The 16,065-nt window shown below is 33.5% G+C and overlaps 1 protein-coding gene across 2 annotated transcripts; it reads left to right on the forward strand.

Annotated features, from left to right (window-relative positions):
* Positions 1 to 846: 846 nt before the first annotated feature.
* Positions 847 to 3,424, forward strand: LOC104896299 (F-box/FBD/LRR-repeat protein At1g13570). 2 transcript variants are annotated; one of them, XM_010683020.4, is made up of 4 exons: positions 847 to 1,088; positions 1,435 to 2,279; positions 2,356 to 2,505; positions 2,891 to 3,424. In XM_010683020.4, the coding sequence occupies exons 2-4, from the start codon at positions 1,437 to 1,439 to the stop codon at positions 3,233 to 3,235; spliced, it is 1,338 nt and encodes a 445-aa protein (XP_010681322.2). In that variant the 5' UTR covers positions 847 to 1,088; positions 1,435 to 1,436; the 3' UTR covers positions 3,236 to 3,424. The 2 variants fall into 2 exon arrangements, with proteins under 2 accessions (XP_010681322.2, XP_010681323.2); XM_010683021.4 differs by having other exon boundaries at positions 847 to 1,044.
* The last annotated feature ends 12,641 nt before the right edge of the window (positions 3,425 to 16,065 follow it).

Genomic DNA, 16,065 nt, shown 5'->3' on the forward strand with positions numbered 1-16,065 from the left:
CACACATGTCACAATATTGTTTATCCAAAACAAATTACTTTTTGCAATTTTTAAACTTGTATATCTCAAGATATATATTTTAGAAAAAAGTAAAAAATATACCAATATTTATATATTTTTATTTACTACAAATAGACATCCATTTTGATATAATTTCATACAATATTTATTTTACTTTTATCCTTATAACACACTTGTATCTTATTATTACAATGCACCTGTTTTATGTTAACATACACTTGTTTCTTATTACCATACACTTGTTTCTTAATACAATACACTTGTTTCTTGTTGAAATACAATTGTTTTTTATAACACACTTGTTTCTTATTATTACAATACACCTGTTTCTCGTTAACATACACTTGTTTCTTGTTAACATACACTTGTTTCTTATTATTATAATACACTTGTTTCTCGTTAACATACACTTGTTTCTTGTTAACATACACTTGTTTCCCCATACAATACACTTGTTGCTTGTTAAAATACACTTGTTTCTTATAACAATAAACTTGTTTGACGGAAGGTAATTAAAACTGATATAAATTTTAAAACTGATATATGATGAAATTATATCAAAATGGATGTCTATTTGTAGAGAATAAAAATATATGAATATTAGTATATTTTTTTATTTTTTTCTAAAATATATTTCTTGAGATATACAAGTTTAAAAATTGCAAAAAGTAATTTGTTTTGGATAAACAATATTATGACATGTGTGCTAATTACATGTTGATACATGGATGCTAGCTTTTTTTTTGTCTGCCAAATTCCTTCCCACTCCTCTATTTGCTTTTGAGTCCTCCTATTGACAAATTAAAACTCTAGCTGCTAGCGTTTTATCACTCCTCGTGTAACGCCTCTCATTGCTATCTTTCTCTTTCTCTTTCTCCTCTCACGCCTTCTCTCTATCCAATCTATCACTATAATCTCTCGAATAAACAAAATTTACGCCGGAAACAATTGGAATTTGGAGAGTGAAAAATAGGCTAACAACCCCAGTTTCTATCTTAAAGTTCAATTGCAGAAGAATTAGAGGTTAGATATCGAAGCTTTTTTCGACGATATCCATAAAATTGAAGGTTTTTCCGGATTCATTTTACTATTTTAAGTTTTAACATATAAATGTTGTAGCTTACACTCAAATATTTGAGTAATACTTCAGAATTCTTTGTAATTTAATTCACTGGTTAGCTCAAATTCATGTTTAGCTATTCAATTTTTAAGTCTTCTGGTTGCTTTTCAATATTCAAATTTAGTATATATGAACTATAACTACGAAATTTCAGTTTCTATCCTATGTCTTTATTTTGTAGTTTCATTGGTGACGGAAACTATTCGTTATGATTGTTCATGTTGGTGGACCTTAAACTATTGTAGAACTAAAGCTTTCGTGTTGTTGTTGTTGCCTTGTTGGTGGTGTTGTAGATATGAACCATAAAAAATCCAAGATAAGACTCAATAACAGTAGCCTTGATATGATCAGTAATCTGCCGACCGATGTGATACACGAACTCTTGGAACGCTTATCTCTCAAGGATGCTGCACAAATGAGTGTTCTTTCACATAAGTGGCGAGACATTTGGACTTCGAATCCCCATCTTGTTTTCGATGAACCATTTTTTGCAAGAGTCCATACACAGGAAGTACGCGACACTGATAAATTTTGCAATATTGTGAGCAAAATACTCTTTCAACATGAAGGTCCCATTCTTAAGTTTTCATTGTATGTTCCTCTTGGAATATCCTGTCCAGATGTTGCTCAGTGGATATCCTATCTTTCAAGAAATGGTCTTAAGGATTTTAGCCTTTGTAACATGTACAGGGCAATGCCTCTTCAGTTGGGCTCGCGTCTTTTCTCCTGTGTTGACTTGGAGAACTTGAAGCTTACTTGCTGCATATTCAGCCCTCCTCCTGATTTCAGGGGCTTTCCGAAGCTGATATGTCTTGAGCTTGACAGAGTCGTTATAAACTACACCACTTTCAAAAATCTAATTGGCAGTTGTCCTGTACTACAAAAAATAGTTTTAACAAACTTTACCGGTTTGCAGCACAGGCATGTTATCATTGATGCCCCTAACCTCAGATATTTGACTCTTGATTGGGCATTCAAGTCAGTTTATGTGAAATGCTGTGAGAATCTTGTGTCAGCGTCAATTGGTTTGCCGAAATTGGTCAAGGTTCATAACAAGGCCAGTTTAGGTGATCTGGTTAAAGTTCTTACAAACTCGAGTGAACTTGAAAGGCTTTGTTTAAGAAGTCACCTATGTAGGGTGAGTAATATTTGGATAGTTGATACAAATACTATATTCCGGGTTTCTTTATCATGTCTGATTTGAATATGTTCAGATTTTGTTTACAGAATGTAATCTTCATACTGCCTCTCAGAAGCTAAGAAATCTGGATTTGTTAGACCTTCACTTGGATTTTCAGGATGATGTCTTTTCTGTGTTTAGCTGTATTCAGAGCTTTCCTAACATTGAAACACTTAAAATCTCTGTAAGTAACTCTTTTATCTATGGTGGGATCTCCCTCTCCATTTATATAATTTACTATTTATATAACTTTTGGTCAAAGATGTAATGTCAAGCTTGATACTCCATTGCATCAAAGTTCTTTAGATGAGATGACAAGTATGAGTAACATAGATCATTTACTGGTCATATTAAGGAACAATCAAGGACCATGATCCTGATATTATAAGTAGATTTCCGTATTGCTTTTCTTTAAACAAGTGAAATTTTGTGGGAAAGTGAATTTTGTATGGCGTTTACCATGTGCAAAGACAGTCTTCAAATCTTATAATTGCGATTTCTCTCATTTTATTACCGTTTATAAACTAAGTACAGTTTGAAATGTCAGTAATAATTGTTTGTTTTTGCAGGTTCATAGCAGCACAAATCTGGCTGAGCATGTGTTGGACTACAATGCTGACGGTACATTACACAACCTCCGTTGTGCCAAAGTTCGACTTTTGGTTGCTTCTACTACAGAGATGAAGTTGATTGAGTTTTTGCTTGCTTGCTCCCCTGTGCTTGAGAAATTATTAGTACATGCACCTACCGTCAAGGGCTCGTCTCGCTTGAAGATGTTAGTGCAGTTAAATCGGTTTCGGAGAATATCACAGAAGGTAGAAGTCATTTGCCCAGTGTCTGTAGTTATCACCTCAGCTTCTAGCTCAGATTCCCCATCTGCTGAATCCGCCTATGATTCTAGTGATTCGGATTGATATCTATATTTGTTAGTTGTGGACAAGGGAGTGATCGATTAGTTTATAGATATTAGAGTTAAAGGTCAATATGCTTAGGTGCTATATATTAGAATCATTGGATTGTTTCTTGGTGTGTTTGGTACTTTGCTACAATTTTCCTCAGGCTTATAATTGCACAGTAGCATTTGCTTCCATATTATTATTGTACACCCATTTGACTTTGGCTGTAGTTTAGTTTTTGGAATGATGTTATCTTCTTTTTTAAAAAGTATACAGAAAGAGAATAAGCTATTTTCATTAATCATAACATTACACATATCCTCCAAAACAGCATGATGAACACCCTGGGATTCAGGGCACTCTCCCACCTGACCTCCATCAGATGTACACAAATTGGCTTAAATCAAGCTACCTGAGGTAGCCGCATCTGGAGCTACCTGAGCTAGCTGCATCTGAAGCTACCTGAGCTAGCTGCATCTGAAGCTACTTCCTTTAACACACTTCGTCTATGGTTCCTGTCCGATAGTAGAACTTAGCAGACTCCAGATTCCAAACCGGGTTTGAGGTTTTTCCTCCCTTACATAGCGGATGTCGAATTCCTCCAAGATAGGGATTGCCACGAAGGATGATCTTGGTTCACCAACAACGATTTCAAGAGATTTCAGTGACTGAGTGACTGAGATTATAATTGGAGATAACTAAGCAATTGCAACAGTACATTTTCGATGGTCTTATTTATCTTTAATCTATTTTTTTTCATGGTCGAATTTTACAGATGATTCTGTGTAGTTTGAGTCTTAGCCTCTACAGATTTCTTATGAATTCATCAGTATTTCGTGATCCTTGGGGATTGATCTCATAAGCAAAGAACACAGTAGTTCTGAGGATTATCAATGGGGTATTGGAAGATAAAACATGGCTGAACAGGTATGACATTCTTACTCTTGCAATATTCTAGTTCTGAAAACAACTGGTCGGTTGCAGTGTTGCACCATATGTGAGGAGTTGTTATTTGTTAAATCTTACAACTCAGTTTTAACTTGTTGTAACTACGGCAATCAATCCGAATTTAAGGAGGTAGGTTGTGGTCTAAGCTCTAAGCTAGGAACCTCTTTGTAGTAATCCTCAACCATATACATAATGTACTAGTTTTTGGCCCGAGCTAAGCTTGACATGGAGTATATCTTAGAACATTCTTCCTCCGTTTCATATTACATGAAACATTTTTTTGGACACGCTTGTCAACGCATAACTTTATTATTAATATTTCTAATTTCTTATACATAAAAAATTTAAAAAGTTGATATTTTAAAACTATATGTCGAGATAATATAATAAGATTTCACGTGACTATGTGTTTTCTTACGTTGAATTTGCAAAACACGGTCAAACGGAAGTGGATAAATAATGTAAAAGTCAATGTTTCAAGTATTTTTGAAACGGATGAATTATTTTTTATGGACTAACTTTGAATGTTAAGGTAGAAGAGGAGAAAGATAAAGTTCAATAAAAAAAAAAATGAGACTTGTTTGATACGGGAGAGATCGTATTTTCATAATGAAACTAGTTATTAGGTCCGGGCAATGTCCCGGTTAAGAAAAAATTTCATTTATTAATATTGTACTTTGATATGATGACATTAAATACAACTTGGTTTAGTGGTTAAAACTTTAGTACATGAACTTGAGGTCATGGGATCAAAACCTATACTATGCAATTTCTAATTTTTTGTATTGTACATAGATTACATGAACTAAAACTCCTAAGGGAGAGCGCCATGTGGCAACGTTCCTGGTTTATGCACGCCATTTAATATATTAGTATAGATAGTTATAATTGATGTGAAGCTTTCAAATAATGAAACCATTGTAATTAATACTTATTATGTTTCTTTTTACTCGTTACACTTTGAATTGTACGCTTCTCGATATACTACTTTGACTATTAATATCTTTGATTGTGTACTAGTGTAAAGTATAAAAATTTAATTTTATGAAAATATACATTGAGACAAATCCAACAATTTATTACATTAGAACATGGGCAAATCTTATAGATGAATAATGGAATTTTCAAATCGTTACGAGTAATTTGAAATGGAGGAAGTATAAAACGTGTGAAATATAAGCAAACAATATACCTCCATCTATACTAATATATTAAAAGGCATGCCTAAAGAAGGAACGGTGCCACGTGGCGCTTTTCCTAAGGGGGATTTACTCCATGTAATTCACAACAATAAAAAAAGTTAGAAATTGCATAGTATAGGATTTGATACCGGGACCTCAAGAACATATACTAAAGTCTTAACCACTAGACCAAATAACATTTAGTGTTATCATCTTAAAGTATATAATATTAAAGAATGAAAATTTTCCTTACCTGGAGCATAGCCCGGGCCTAATAACTAGTTGTTTCTTATTAAGTGCAACACTTTGACTTTTACCCTATTCACACACCTCACTTTGACCGTATTCTTTTACTAATATATAAAAACAAAATGATCATATAAAATGTTTTGGATTTATTTCAATAAATATGTTCATAATATCAACTTCTTATAATATTTACAAATACATAACTAGAGATATTAATGATTAAAGTTGTGCGTTGGCAAACGTGAAATTCAAACACTGGCACTTATTTTTGAAGGGAGGTTAGTATATAGTTTAATACTACAAATAATCTAGTGCTATAGTTGCTCATTTTGATATTAAGTCAAGAGAAGAGTCAAAGCAACCCACTTATCGACATGTATTAGAAGAAATTATTTTCCTATTTAGCTCTGGAGATTGATACATCTACATATTAAATAAGCTATTTAACAAAACTTTATCGTACACGTGAATGTATCGTGATATTGGTACATTTAAGGCTATTTTTCTACTCGTTGCTCATTTCAAATCATCAAAAAATGAGCAAAATGTACAAAAAATGAGAGAGACAAATTAAATGAGAAAATGAGCGAAACTTAGTCTTCGGTATACCTAGTGGTGTCAGAAACAGACCTGACCGACGGGTTAACTTGATACCGAATCGACTTGAGCAAGGTTCGATCTGTGAGGGTCAGTCCCAGACCTAATCGAAACCTGACTAGAGATTACCCATATCTGACCGCCATCCAGCAAGATCATATTCTTACCTGATCACACAGATTTGCATTCAAATCTGAACCTGAACGTAAACCATATACTAACCCAAGACCTTGCTAGACCTTGTAAATACTCAGATCATCTCGATTTGTTTATCACTGGCCCGAATTCAACTATAATTCAATTGAATCAGATAAAATAAGATTTGACCTTTTTATCCAATTTTTTTAAACCAACCTATTTGGACGAGTAATTACCACAAAATTATTAATTTAATTATTGTAATATATCTACAAATCATTTGAATGTTATATATTTTGCTAGATATATATGTATATGTACATCTAGGAACTATAAACCAAATTTTTTAACGCAAAGAAGATAAGGCATAAGCTAATCTTGCACCATATTGGCCAAAATTGGACGATGATAGGTTGATATAGTAAATTCTTGCTTCAATACAAGCTAAGCTGAATCTTTTCTATTAGCACTACTATAAAAAGGGTAAAGATAGATTGTCAAATATGGCTTTACATAACATTTGAGGCATTTTCCAATTCAACGTAATAATGTAAAGTAAAGATAATACTTCTTGAAAGATATTATGTTTGAAAGAGAAAATATAGCAGCTATTACAACTGTTATATCACTTGGAAAACGCCTTTCACAAATAAGTGTTAAGTTTGCTATTGTAGTGGCTAGTTGATAGAAGGCAAAGACAACACCTACCTTATATAAGCGTTATCTTTGTTAAATCCAAAGAAAAATCCTTGTCTGCCCAACAGCTATGTGTTTTTTAATATCCATTGTTATCTTTCACCTTTTTTTTATTTATGTAATCCAATACGTTTTTGCTCCTTATTTGAGTTGAGGGGAAATTTAACTACTTTTGACACTAATACATATATATCAATCTTAATTAAGCAAATGAAAATCAAGAGTCACCATGGCAACGATTTGAACAGATATAATTCAACTTCTTATTTCATTTACATCAAAATTTTGATACAAGAGAATGAATAGGACATAAATAAAAAGTTTGTGCGCTTCTCTCTCTTTGGTTTTTCTCTCTGCGTAACTTTTACGTAGGAAGCAATGGCAAGGAAGTCCAAAGGCAAAACATAAGGCAATCCAGGCAAAATTGACTACGGTGAAAGGGAAGGGACCATCGGATTCTCAAGCAAAAAAGTTAGATTAATCGATGAAGTTATGGGTATTAATGAACTGGAGATTGAAGAGGAAGATGTGGAGGAAGGTCTGGAGGAAATTTTGTCCCCTCGATCCTCATTGAAGTTGCCACAACAACAATTAATGGTGAGAAATAACTTCTCTGATTGGCTGGAGACCATTGAGAAATCTGGAGAGAAGATTGATCAGGATCAGAGTCGTCGTTTTGAAGGTAACATTGATCCTGGTCCGATTTTATTTTCCCCTGAAAATGAGAATGTAAATGCTGTGAAAATAGAAATGGATGATGTTCTAAAGGAGATTGATTACTGGAACTCAGCCATATATTGCTTTGTTATTGGTGGGAAACCTACTATTCATGTCATGGAAGGTTTCTTCCGGAGGATATGGAGGAATATGGGAATAGACAAAATAGCAATGGCAAAGAAAGGAATATATGTGGTTAGGCCAGGTTTACCATAATGGAAAAGAGGGATCAGATTCTAGCTGAAAATATACCTTTCTTTGATAGTAAACCTATGGTAGTGAAGCCATGGACTGCAGAAGTTGATATGTGCAAGGAGGATGTAAGTGTTATGCCTATCTGGGTTCAACTTCAGCTTGATTTCAAATACTGGGGGGAATCTTGTCTGGAGAAAATTGTGAAGCCCATAGGTAGATTATTAAAACTTGATCAAGCTACGAGGGGGGAAGATAAATTGATGTATGCTAGAATAATGGTAGAAGTGAAAATTGGGCAAGAATTTCCTGGAAAAGTACACTTCATCAATGAGAGAAACAAGATGATGGAGGTGCCCATTCATTATGAATAGAAACCAACTCAATGTGAAGCATGTAAGTTGATGGGACATGAGGCAAGTCAATGTACTAGGCCTCTGGTGAAGAAAGTTTGGAGACAGAAGGTTATGCCTGTAGAAGGAGAGCAGCAAGTGCAAAGGGGTGAACCTTCTAGAGCACAAGAGTTTCAAGTAGCTAAAAAGTCAATAAGAAGAAGTCTAACTAGTAAGGAGGGTGATGAAACACATAACACATTTGCAGCTCTAGCCACTAGGGGAAAAAAAAAGGAAGGGCTACGTTTTCTTTAAAACGCAGCCCTTCTTTTATGAAGGTCTGCGTTTTTAAAGAAAACCGCAACCCTTTTAGTGAAGGGCTGTGGTTTATTAAAAAATGCAGCCCTTTATGGGCTTTTTTATGGGCTTTTATTAAAAATGATTTTGAAAAGAATTAAGCACGGGCTTACCTTATTAAGCGGGCTCAATCTCCTCTCCCTCATTCTCTCTCCTCTCTCACGTCTTTCCTTCTCCCTTCTCTCTCACCCTCCTTTACTCTTCAAATGGTGGGCCATTTTTTTCTCTCTCTCTCCTCTTCTCTTCAAATTCTAACCTAAAAATAGTTCCGTTTGTCTCAATCTTCACGGCTCAATCTTCAATTCTTCTTTTCAATCTTCACGGCTCTTCGGTGGAGATTTTAGTTCTTTTCAATCGTCTTTTATCTCTCTCTTAAACAAACAAAAACCTCCGTGTAATACCCCATATTTTCAAGTATTTATTTATTAATTAAAATATTTATTTTCTATAATAAATATTTTAAGCAAAGGGTATTTTAGCAATTTCACTCGTTTTAAATTATTTTGGCGGAAGATGGCGCCAAAATTGGATTTGTTAAACTTTTGGTTTTAAATCCTAGTCAAAATTATTCAAAAAACCCAAAAAAAAAAAAAATTTTTTAGTCCATTATTTTTTACGGGATTGTGAAGTAAATGGGGGAGGGGGTGGTTTTGTTTTCCAAATTTATGATGAAGGTTACAAATCTTGGTTTAATCTCCTAATTTATGGTGAAGGTTACAAACTCTTTAATTTTGAAAATTAAGTACTACCCATTCTACTCCTATAAATACCCCCACATCTTTAGCCATCTTTTCCACACAAAAACTTTGGAGAATCCATACTTCAAGGTTCTTCTTTCTCTTCTTATCTTATTCTAGTTTTATATTTCTTATTCAAGTTCTCAATTTTCTTTGGGTTAAGAAGAAAAAGATTTTCCATGTTTCTTACTCAAAAATATTATGCTCATGATAGTTATTCATGTTTACATTCATGATTAAGTTCATGTAAGTTACTTATTAGATTTTTATTATTGGTTGTTAGGAGATCGTTCAAGATTAAGACTAAGTGGAGATACTAGTATACTTTTTGTGCAAGATCAAGGTACGTTATGTAGCTAGATCTTTTAAAATGTGGTTTATATGATAAAGTTGTTTATTGATTTTATGGTTGGATTGGTTTAGAAATTTGGTTTAAAATGGTTACAATGTTTTATTATTCACTCTTGAAAGTGAAAAGAAGGAATGATATTTTATCAATCATTTTATATAGAAGTTTTGTTATCCTTTTTGGAAAATTAAATTATTTTTACAAGGAAAGGTTGATTGGTTTTTATGAACTTTGAATGTTCAAAAAGTTGTTTATGAGGAAAGGAGGTTTATTCATGACTTACAAGTCATATTATTATTATTATTTCCGCTTGATTAATATCAAGAGATTCAAAGTCCACTTGTTGGCAATTATAGTTACCCCTTGATATAGCTCCGTGATGGGATGACTAGCTTGGGGGTGTGCACACTTAGCAAAATAGAAGGGGAGATAAGAAGAGGAATTGTTTTCAGGATTATTTTTAATCCAAGTTGTTTGGAAAGAGTTTATTCTTAAAAGGTTATTCTTGAATTACTATTCAAGTGTTTGGAAAGAGTTTGTTCTTAAAAGGTTGTTCTTGAATTATTATTCAAGTGTTTGGAAAGAGTTTGTTCTTAAAATGTTATTCTTGAATTATTATTAAGTGTTTGAAAATAGTTTATTCTTAAAGAGTTATTCTTGAATTATTGGTTATGGAGTTTTCGAAATGAAAAATTATGACGAACTAACAAATGTGTTACTTATCTAGTACATTTCGTACTCAGTTTTATACTGACGCGTATTTTCTTTTCCTATTTGGCTTTGCCTGTTTACCTTTTTGGTAAGCAGATTTGCAGGTGAATTTTGGATGTGCATGGGAGCATACTAGGAAGGGGATCTTCACCTAGATTAGATGTTTCATTTATTTTGAGTTATTGAGACAATATTTACTTTTATTAATAAAGAAGTATTATTATTTTTGGTTAAAGTCTTCCGCTGCAAGTTATTTTGGTTAGTTAGTAGTTGGTTGCCGAAAGCGTGTTAGTCACGTGGCGGTAATACTCCTAAATTACTCAAATATTATTTATTAAATTATTTATTTAAAAGTGAGTAATTTGGGGGTGTTACACTCCGTTCGTCGTTCGTTCCTTCTCCGTTCGTCGTTCTCAAAGTTTCACCCTCCGTTCGTCGTTCGTCGTTCGTCGTTGATCTACGGCGCGCCGTTCCTCGTCCGTCGTTCCTTCTCTGTTGGTTGAACTCCGGTTAAGCAACACAACAACAACAAGCACGACAGCAACAACTTCAGATCTATAATTTTAGGGTTTTTTTTTCTTTTTCATTTATTTTTTTCTTTTTTTTTCTTTTTCAGATTAGTTTATTTTTTTAGGGTTATTTTTTTTCATTTTCGTTAATGTTCAGATTTGTTCATTTTCATATTAGTTCATTTTCATATCTATAATTTTAGGGTTATTTTTTTCATTTTTTGTTCATTTTTGTTTATTTTTTTTCATTTTTTGTTCATTTTCAGATTAGTTTATTTTTTTAGGGTTATTTTTTTCATTTTCATTAATGTTCAGATTTGTTCATTTTCAGATCTATACTTTTAAGGTTATTTTTTTCATTTTTTGTTCATTTTCGTTTATTTTTTTGTTCATTTTCGTTTATTTTTTTGTTCATTTTTTGTCAATCGTCCCATGTATGTATGAGCTTGGATTCAGATTAGTTTTCATTATTCTTCCAGCTGTAATCTTTGTTTGTGCAAGATTAGCAGATATTATTGTATCATGAAACTCTAAACCTCATAATTTTTAGCAAGCAAAAAAAAAAAATTTTATTTTTTTGGGTCAAAAGGGATGCGGTTATGGTAAAAACTGCAGCCCTTTGTACAAGGAAGGGATGCTACGGAAAGGGCTGCTAGCAAAAAACGCAGCCCTTAGGGCTATTTTAACCGCAACCCTTCCGTCTTTTTCCACTAGTGAGCAGCTGTGAATGAAAAGAGGAATGTGGAGGAAGAAGCACAAGTAGTTGGTGAGAAGTATGGATAAGAAGTGGAGAATTCAAAAGGAAAAGCAGTGTTGGTGGGACAAGTTGAATGTGAATCAGGAGGGATGTCCGGAGGTGGAAGACCTCCTGAAGCAAATGGATATGTTGACCCTTGAGTTTTGAAGATTACCTAACCACAAAAGACATAGTATATTTTATTTATGTTGTTGCAAGGTAATTCATGCTCGAGCTAAGAGAATACTTGATTGAAGATAAAAGCAGAGAATTAATCAAGATCGAAGTAAAGATGTTCGAGAGATGAAGAATCAGGCATGGAATGAAGATTAGAATACATTAGGGTATCTATTAATCTTCTTGTTAAGGTTTATTAAAAGCTTAATTAAGTTTGTGGTGAATTCTCAAAGGAACTTGGTTCTGTTCCCATGAAAGGAACAGACCTGGCACTATAGGAACAAGGTTAGGGAACAAGACTTAAAGGTTAGGGAATAAAACTTAAAACTAATTTAGGAACTCCTAAGAGACTCTAATATTGTGTGCCTAAGTGAAATCTGTGCCCAATATAGTTGTTAGAGTATTTAGGGAAATTGTGACTAAGATCCACTATTTTAGAAATTTAGTTTAAGTTTATTAGGAAAAGTTTAAAAAGATTTTCTGATTTTAAATTTAACTGATTTTTCAAAATCTTATCTTTTATAGTTTATCTTTTATCTTTTATCTTTTTGAAAGATTTAGTTTTTCGAAAATTAATATATTTCCGGTTTTTAAATGTTTCGGATTTTAAATATAAAACTGTTATTTCCGGTTTTATAAAATATATTTTGAAAAAGATATTTTTCCTAAAAACTAGCTACAAGATTTTATTTATTTATTTCCTAAAAAATTGGATTGCACGCCTAAACCTACTGCTACACGTTTTATGTAGTTAGTGGATTTAGTGGCTTAGTTAATTATCCTCCAAGTATTTATTTAATTAAATAAGTTTAATTAATCTTCAAGTTTTGTAAAAACCACGTAATGTGTTATTGCTTCTCTTGTGAAGTGTGGATTAGTGGATGCTTTACATGACATGGAATAATTAATTTAATTTAATTAATTAATTAAACATCATGGAGACATGTGATAATGGTTAATTAGTGAGAACATGTCTTGTCTTAATTTCTATAAATAGGCGCCTAATTCATTTGAGCAAAATGTGTCTGACTTAGTTAATTTGTCTTAAGTTATCTAAAGTGTCAGTGCCTTTTCCTTAAGAGAATTCATACTTACATTAATCGAGTTTATTACTCTTCCATTGTTTTACAAAGTGTATTTTTGAGAAAAAGGGTTTGAGTGAACTCTTGTAAGTGTGAGAAAGCTTTGAGTGAAGCAAGAGAAAGAGAAAGAGAAAGAGAAAGGAACTTCGAGTGAAGTTTGAGAGAAAACGTCAGTTGTTGGGAACTGTCGTTGGGAACTTGAGTTGAGTGACTTAAGTTGAGAATCGAGAGAAAAGTAATAGGTTGTAATCAGAGTTGTTTTGGCCTATTATAGTGGAAAGTTGTTTAAAATCCCTTGTGGTCGAGGTTGTTTCTTCCTACTGGCCTAGGAAGTTTTTCCTCGTAAAATCTCTCGTGTTCCCATTGTTTGTTCCCAAGTTTACTTTTAATTCCGCAAAAAGTATAGCTTATTCTCTCACTATAATTCACCCCCCTCTTATAGTGCTCATATTATACAACAATTGGTATCAGAGCGGGAACTCTAATATTCAGGAAACCCTGTTGAGTTCAAGATCTTGAAAAATATGAATACTAGAGAGAAACTGGAAGAAGGGTACTCTACGCAGAGGCCACCAATGTTCAATGGTAAGTTTTACACTTACTGGAAGAACAGAATGGAGATCTTTATCAAAGCCGACAATTACCAGGTATGGAGAGTCATAGAGGTAGGTGATTTTGAAGTCACTACCACTAATGACAAGAATGAGGTAATTCCTAAATCTATATCTGATTTTGATAAAGCTGATTTCGAAAAATGGAAATTAATGCTCTTGCTATAAAACTGCTTCATTGTGGTCTTGGACCTCATGAACACAATCGTGTCATGGGATGTAAAACCGCAAAACAAATTTGGGATCTTCTTGAAGTCACTCATGAAGGTACGAGTGAAGTTAAGAGATCAAAAATAGATCTTTTGATGAACCAATATGAACTTTTTCAAATGAAATCAAAAGAGTCTATCCAAGACATGTTTACACGCTTTACTAATATTATTAATGAGCTAACATCTCTTGGTAAAGTGATTACATCTGAGGAACAGGTACGAAAGGTCCTAAGGAGCCTTCCTAGGGATCGTTGGATGGCTAAGGTAACTGCCTTACAGGAAACTAAGGACTTTACTAAGTTCAATTTGGAACAACTTGCTGGTTCCCTATGACTCATGAGTTGCAATTGGACAATGAGAATGGAGACATGTCCAAGCAAAAATCGATTGCCTTAAAAGCTTATGAAAATGAAGACTCAGAAACTGATGAAGAAGAATCTGCTCTCATGGTCCGAAAATTCAAAAGAATGTTTAGGAACATGAAGAATGGAGATTACAAAGGTAAGAATAAGAAATATTCTAACAAACTTGTTTGTCATAAGTGTGGCAGTTCTGAGCACTTCATCAAGGATTGTCCCCAATGGGAACAAGAAAAAGGCAAAGGAAGGGAACGAAGCAGAGATAGGAACAAGGAATACAAAAACTCCTATACTCGATCTGACATGAAGAAAGCTATGGTTGCTGCATGGGGAGACTCTGACTCCGAAGAAGAAGATGATCCTCAACCAAATGAGGAGACTGCAAACTTCTGTCTTATGGCTCTTGACAATTCCGAATCTGATGAAGAGATTGAATCTCTTGAGGCAAGTCTAGACACCATCAAAACTCGTCTTAATTCTTTAAGTAAAGAAAATTATTTGAGTTTATTGTTGACGCTGTAAATGATTGCAAAGATGAGACCATTAAACTAAAACAATGTCAACATGCTTTAATGTGCAAAGGAACATACCTCTTGGCTTAAAAGTGTTCGAATTGATATTGAGAAAAGATTTTTGATTGTTTGACAAAAATCTTAAATTAAAAGAGGATTTCGAAAATCTTAAAAATGAGAACTACTTGTTAAGTCTTGAGTTACACAATAAAAGAGTTTGTTCCTGAAGTAAGTTCATTTGACATTAAGTCAGTTCCCTTGCAAAGTTTCAAATCTGAAATAAACGAATTGAAAAATCATGTTTCATTTTTGGAAATTGAAAATAATGAACTTGTAGGGGAACTGCACCAAATGAGAAATGAAAAGAAAATGCTACCTATTCCAAACTGGATTAAGAACCCTCAAACAAAACGAACTGAAGGTCTTGGTTTTAATCACAAAAAGAAATTTGAAAAACCTAAAAAGAGAGTTGATTTACCAAGTGATAAAGTTTGTATGTTTTGTGGGAACACTGGTCATTTTAGGAACTCTTGTCCTAAAAGACTTGGTCGCATAATGAGAACTTGGAAACAAGTAGAGTAATTTGGAAAAAGAAATCTATTGTTCCTGAAGGAAAGGAACCCAAGAAAGATTGGGTTCCTAACTCTAACAATTAGTTTTCTTGCAGGTTGGAGTGAGGGGGAACAACACATGGTACCTAGACAGTGGTTGTTCTAAGCATATGACTGGAGATAAATCAAGATTTCTCTCACTCTCAGCCTATAATGGTGGAAGTGTGACTTTTGGTGACAACAAGAAAGGTAACATAGTTGCCATGGGCAAAGTTGGTAAGTCATCGTCACATTCCATAGATAATGTGTTTCTAGTTGATGGATTAAAGCATAACTTGTTAAGTATTTCCCAATTCTGTGATAAGGGAACTGTGTGAAGTTTAATAGTGAAAAATGTTTAATTGTCAACAATAGCACAAAGGATATCATTTTGGAAGGAACAAGGAAAGGGAACACATATGTTGTGGATCTCAACCTTGTTCCCAAAAACAAATTCACATGCCTTAGTGTTATTGATGATGATTCATTTTATGGCACAAGCGTCTAGGTCATGCTAGCTTTTCTTGCTTGACAAACTGCGTTCTAAAGAACTAGTTTTAGGTTTACCCTCTACTAAGTTTCATTTAGATCATGTTGTGATGCATGCGCAAAAGGTAAGCATGTTAGGTCTCTTTCAAGTCCAAGAATGTGGTAAGTACCACAAGACCTTTAGAGTTAATCATATGGATTTATGTGGACCTATGAGGATACAAAGTAGGAGTGGAAAGAAATATGTGTTAGTAATTGTAGATGACTTCTCTAGATTTACTTGGGTTATTTTTCTTTCTAGCAAGGACGAGACTTATGATGAGTTCCTTGTCTTTGCAAAGAAAGTTCAAAATTTGAGTGGTCATAA

Source organism: Beta vulgaris, chromosome 6, assembly GCF_026745355.1.
Source record: "Beta vulgaris subsp. vulgaris cultivar EL10 chromosome 6, EL10.2, whole genome shotgun sequence".
Classification (NCBI taxonomy): Eukaryota; Viridiplantae; Streptophyta; class Magnoliopsida; order Caryophyllales; family Amaranthaceae; genus Beta; species Beta vulgaris.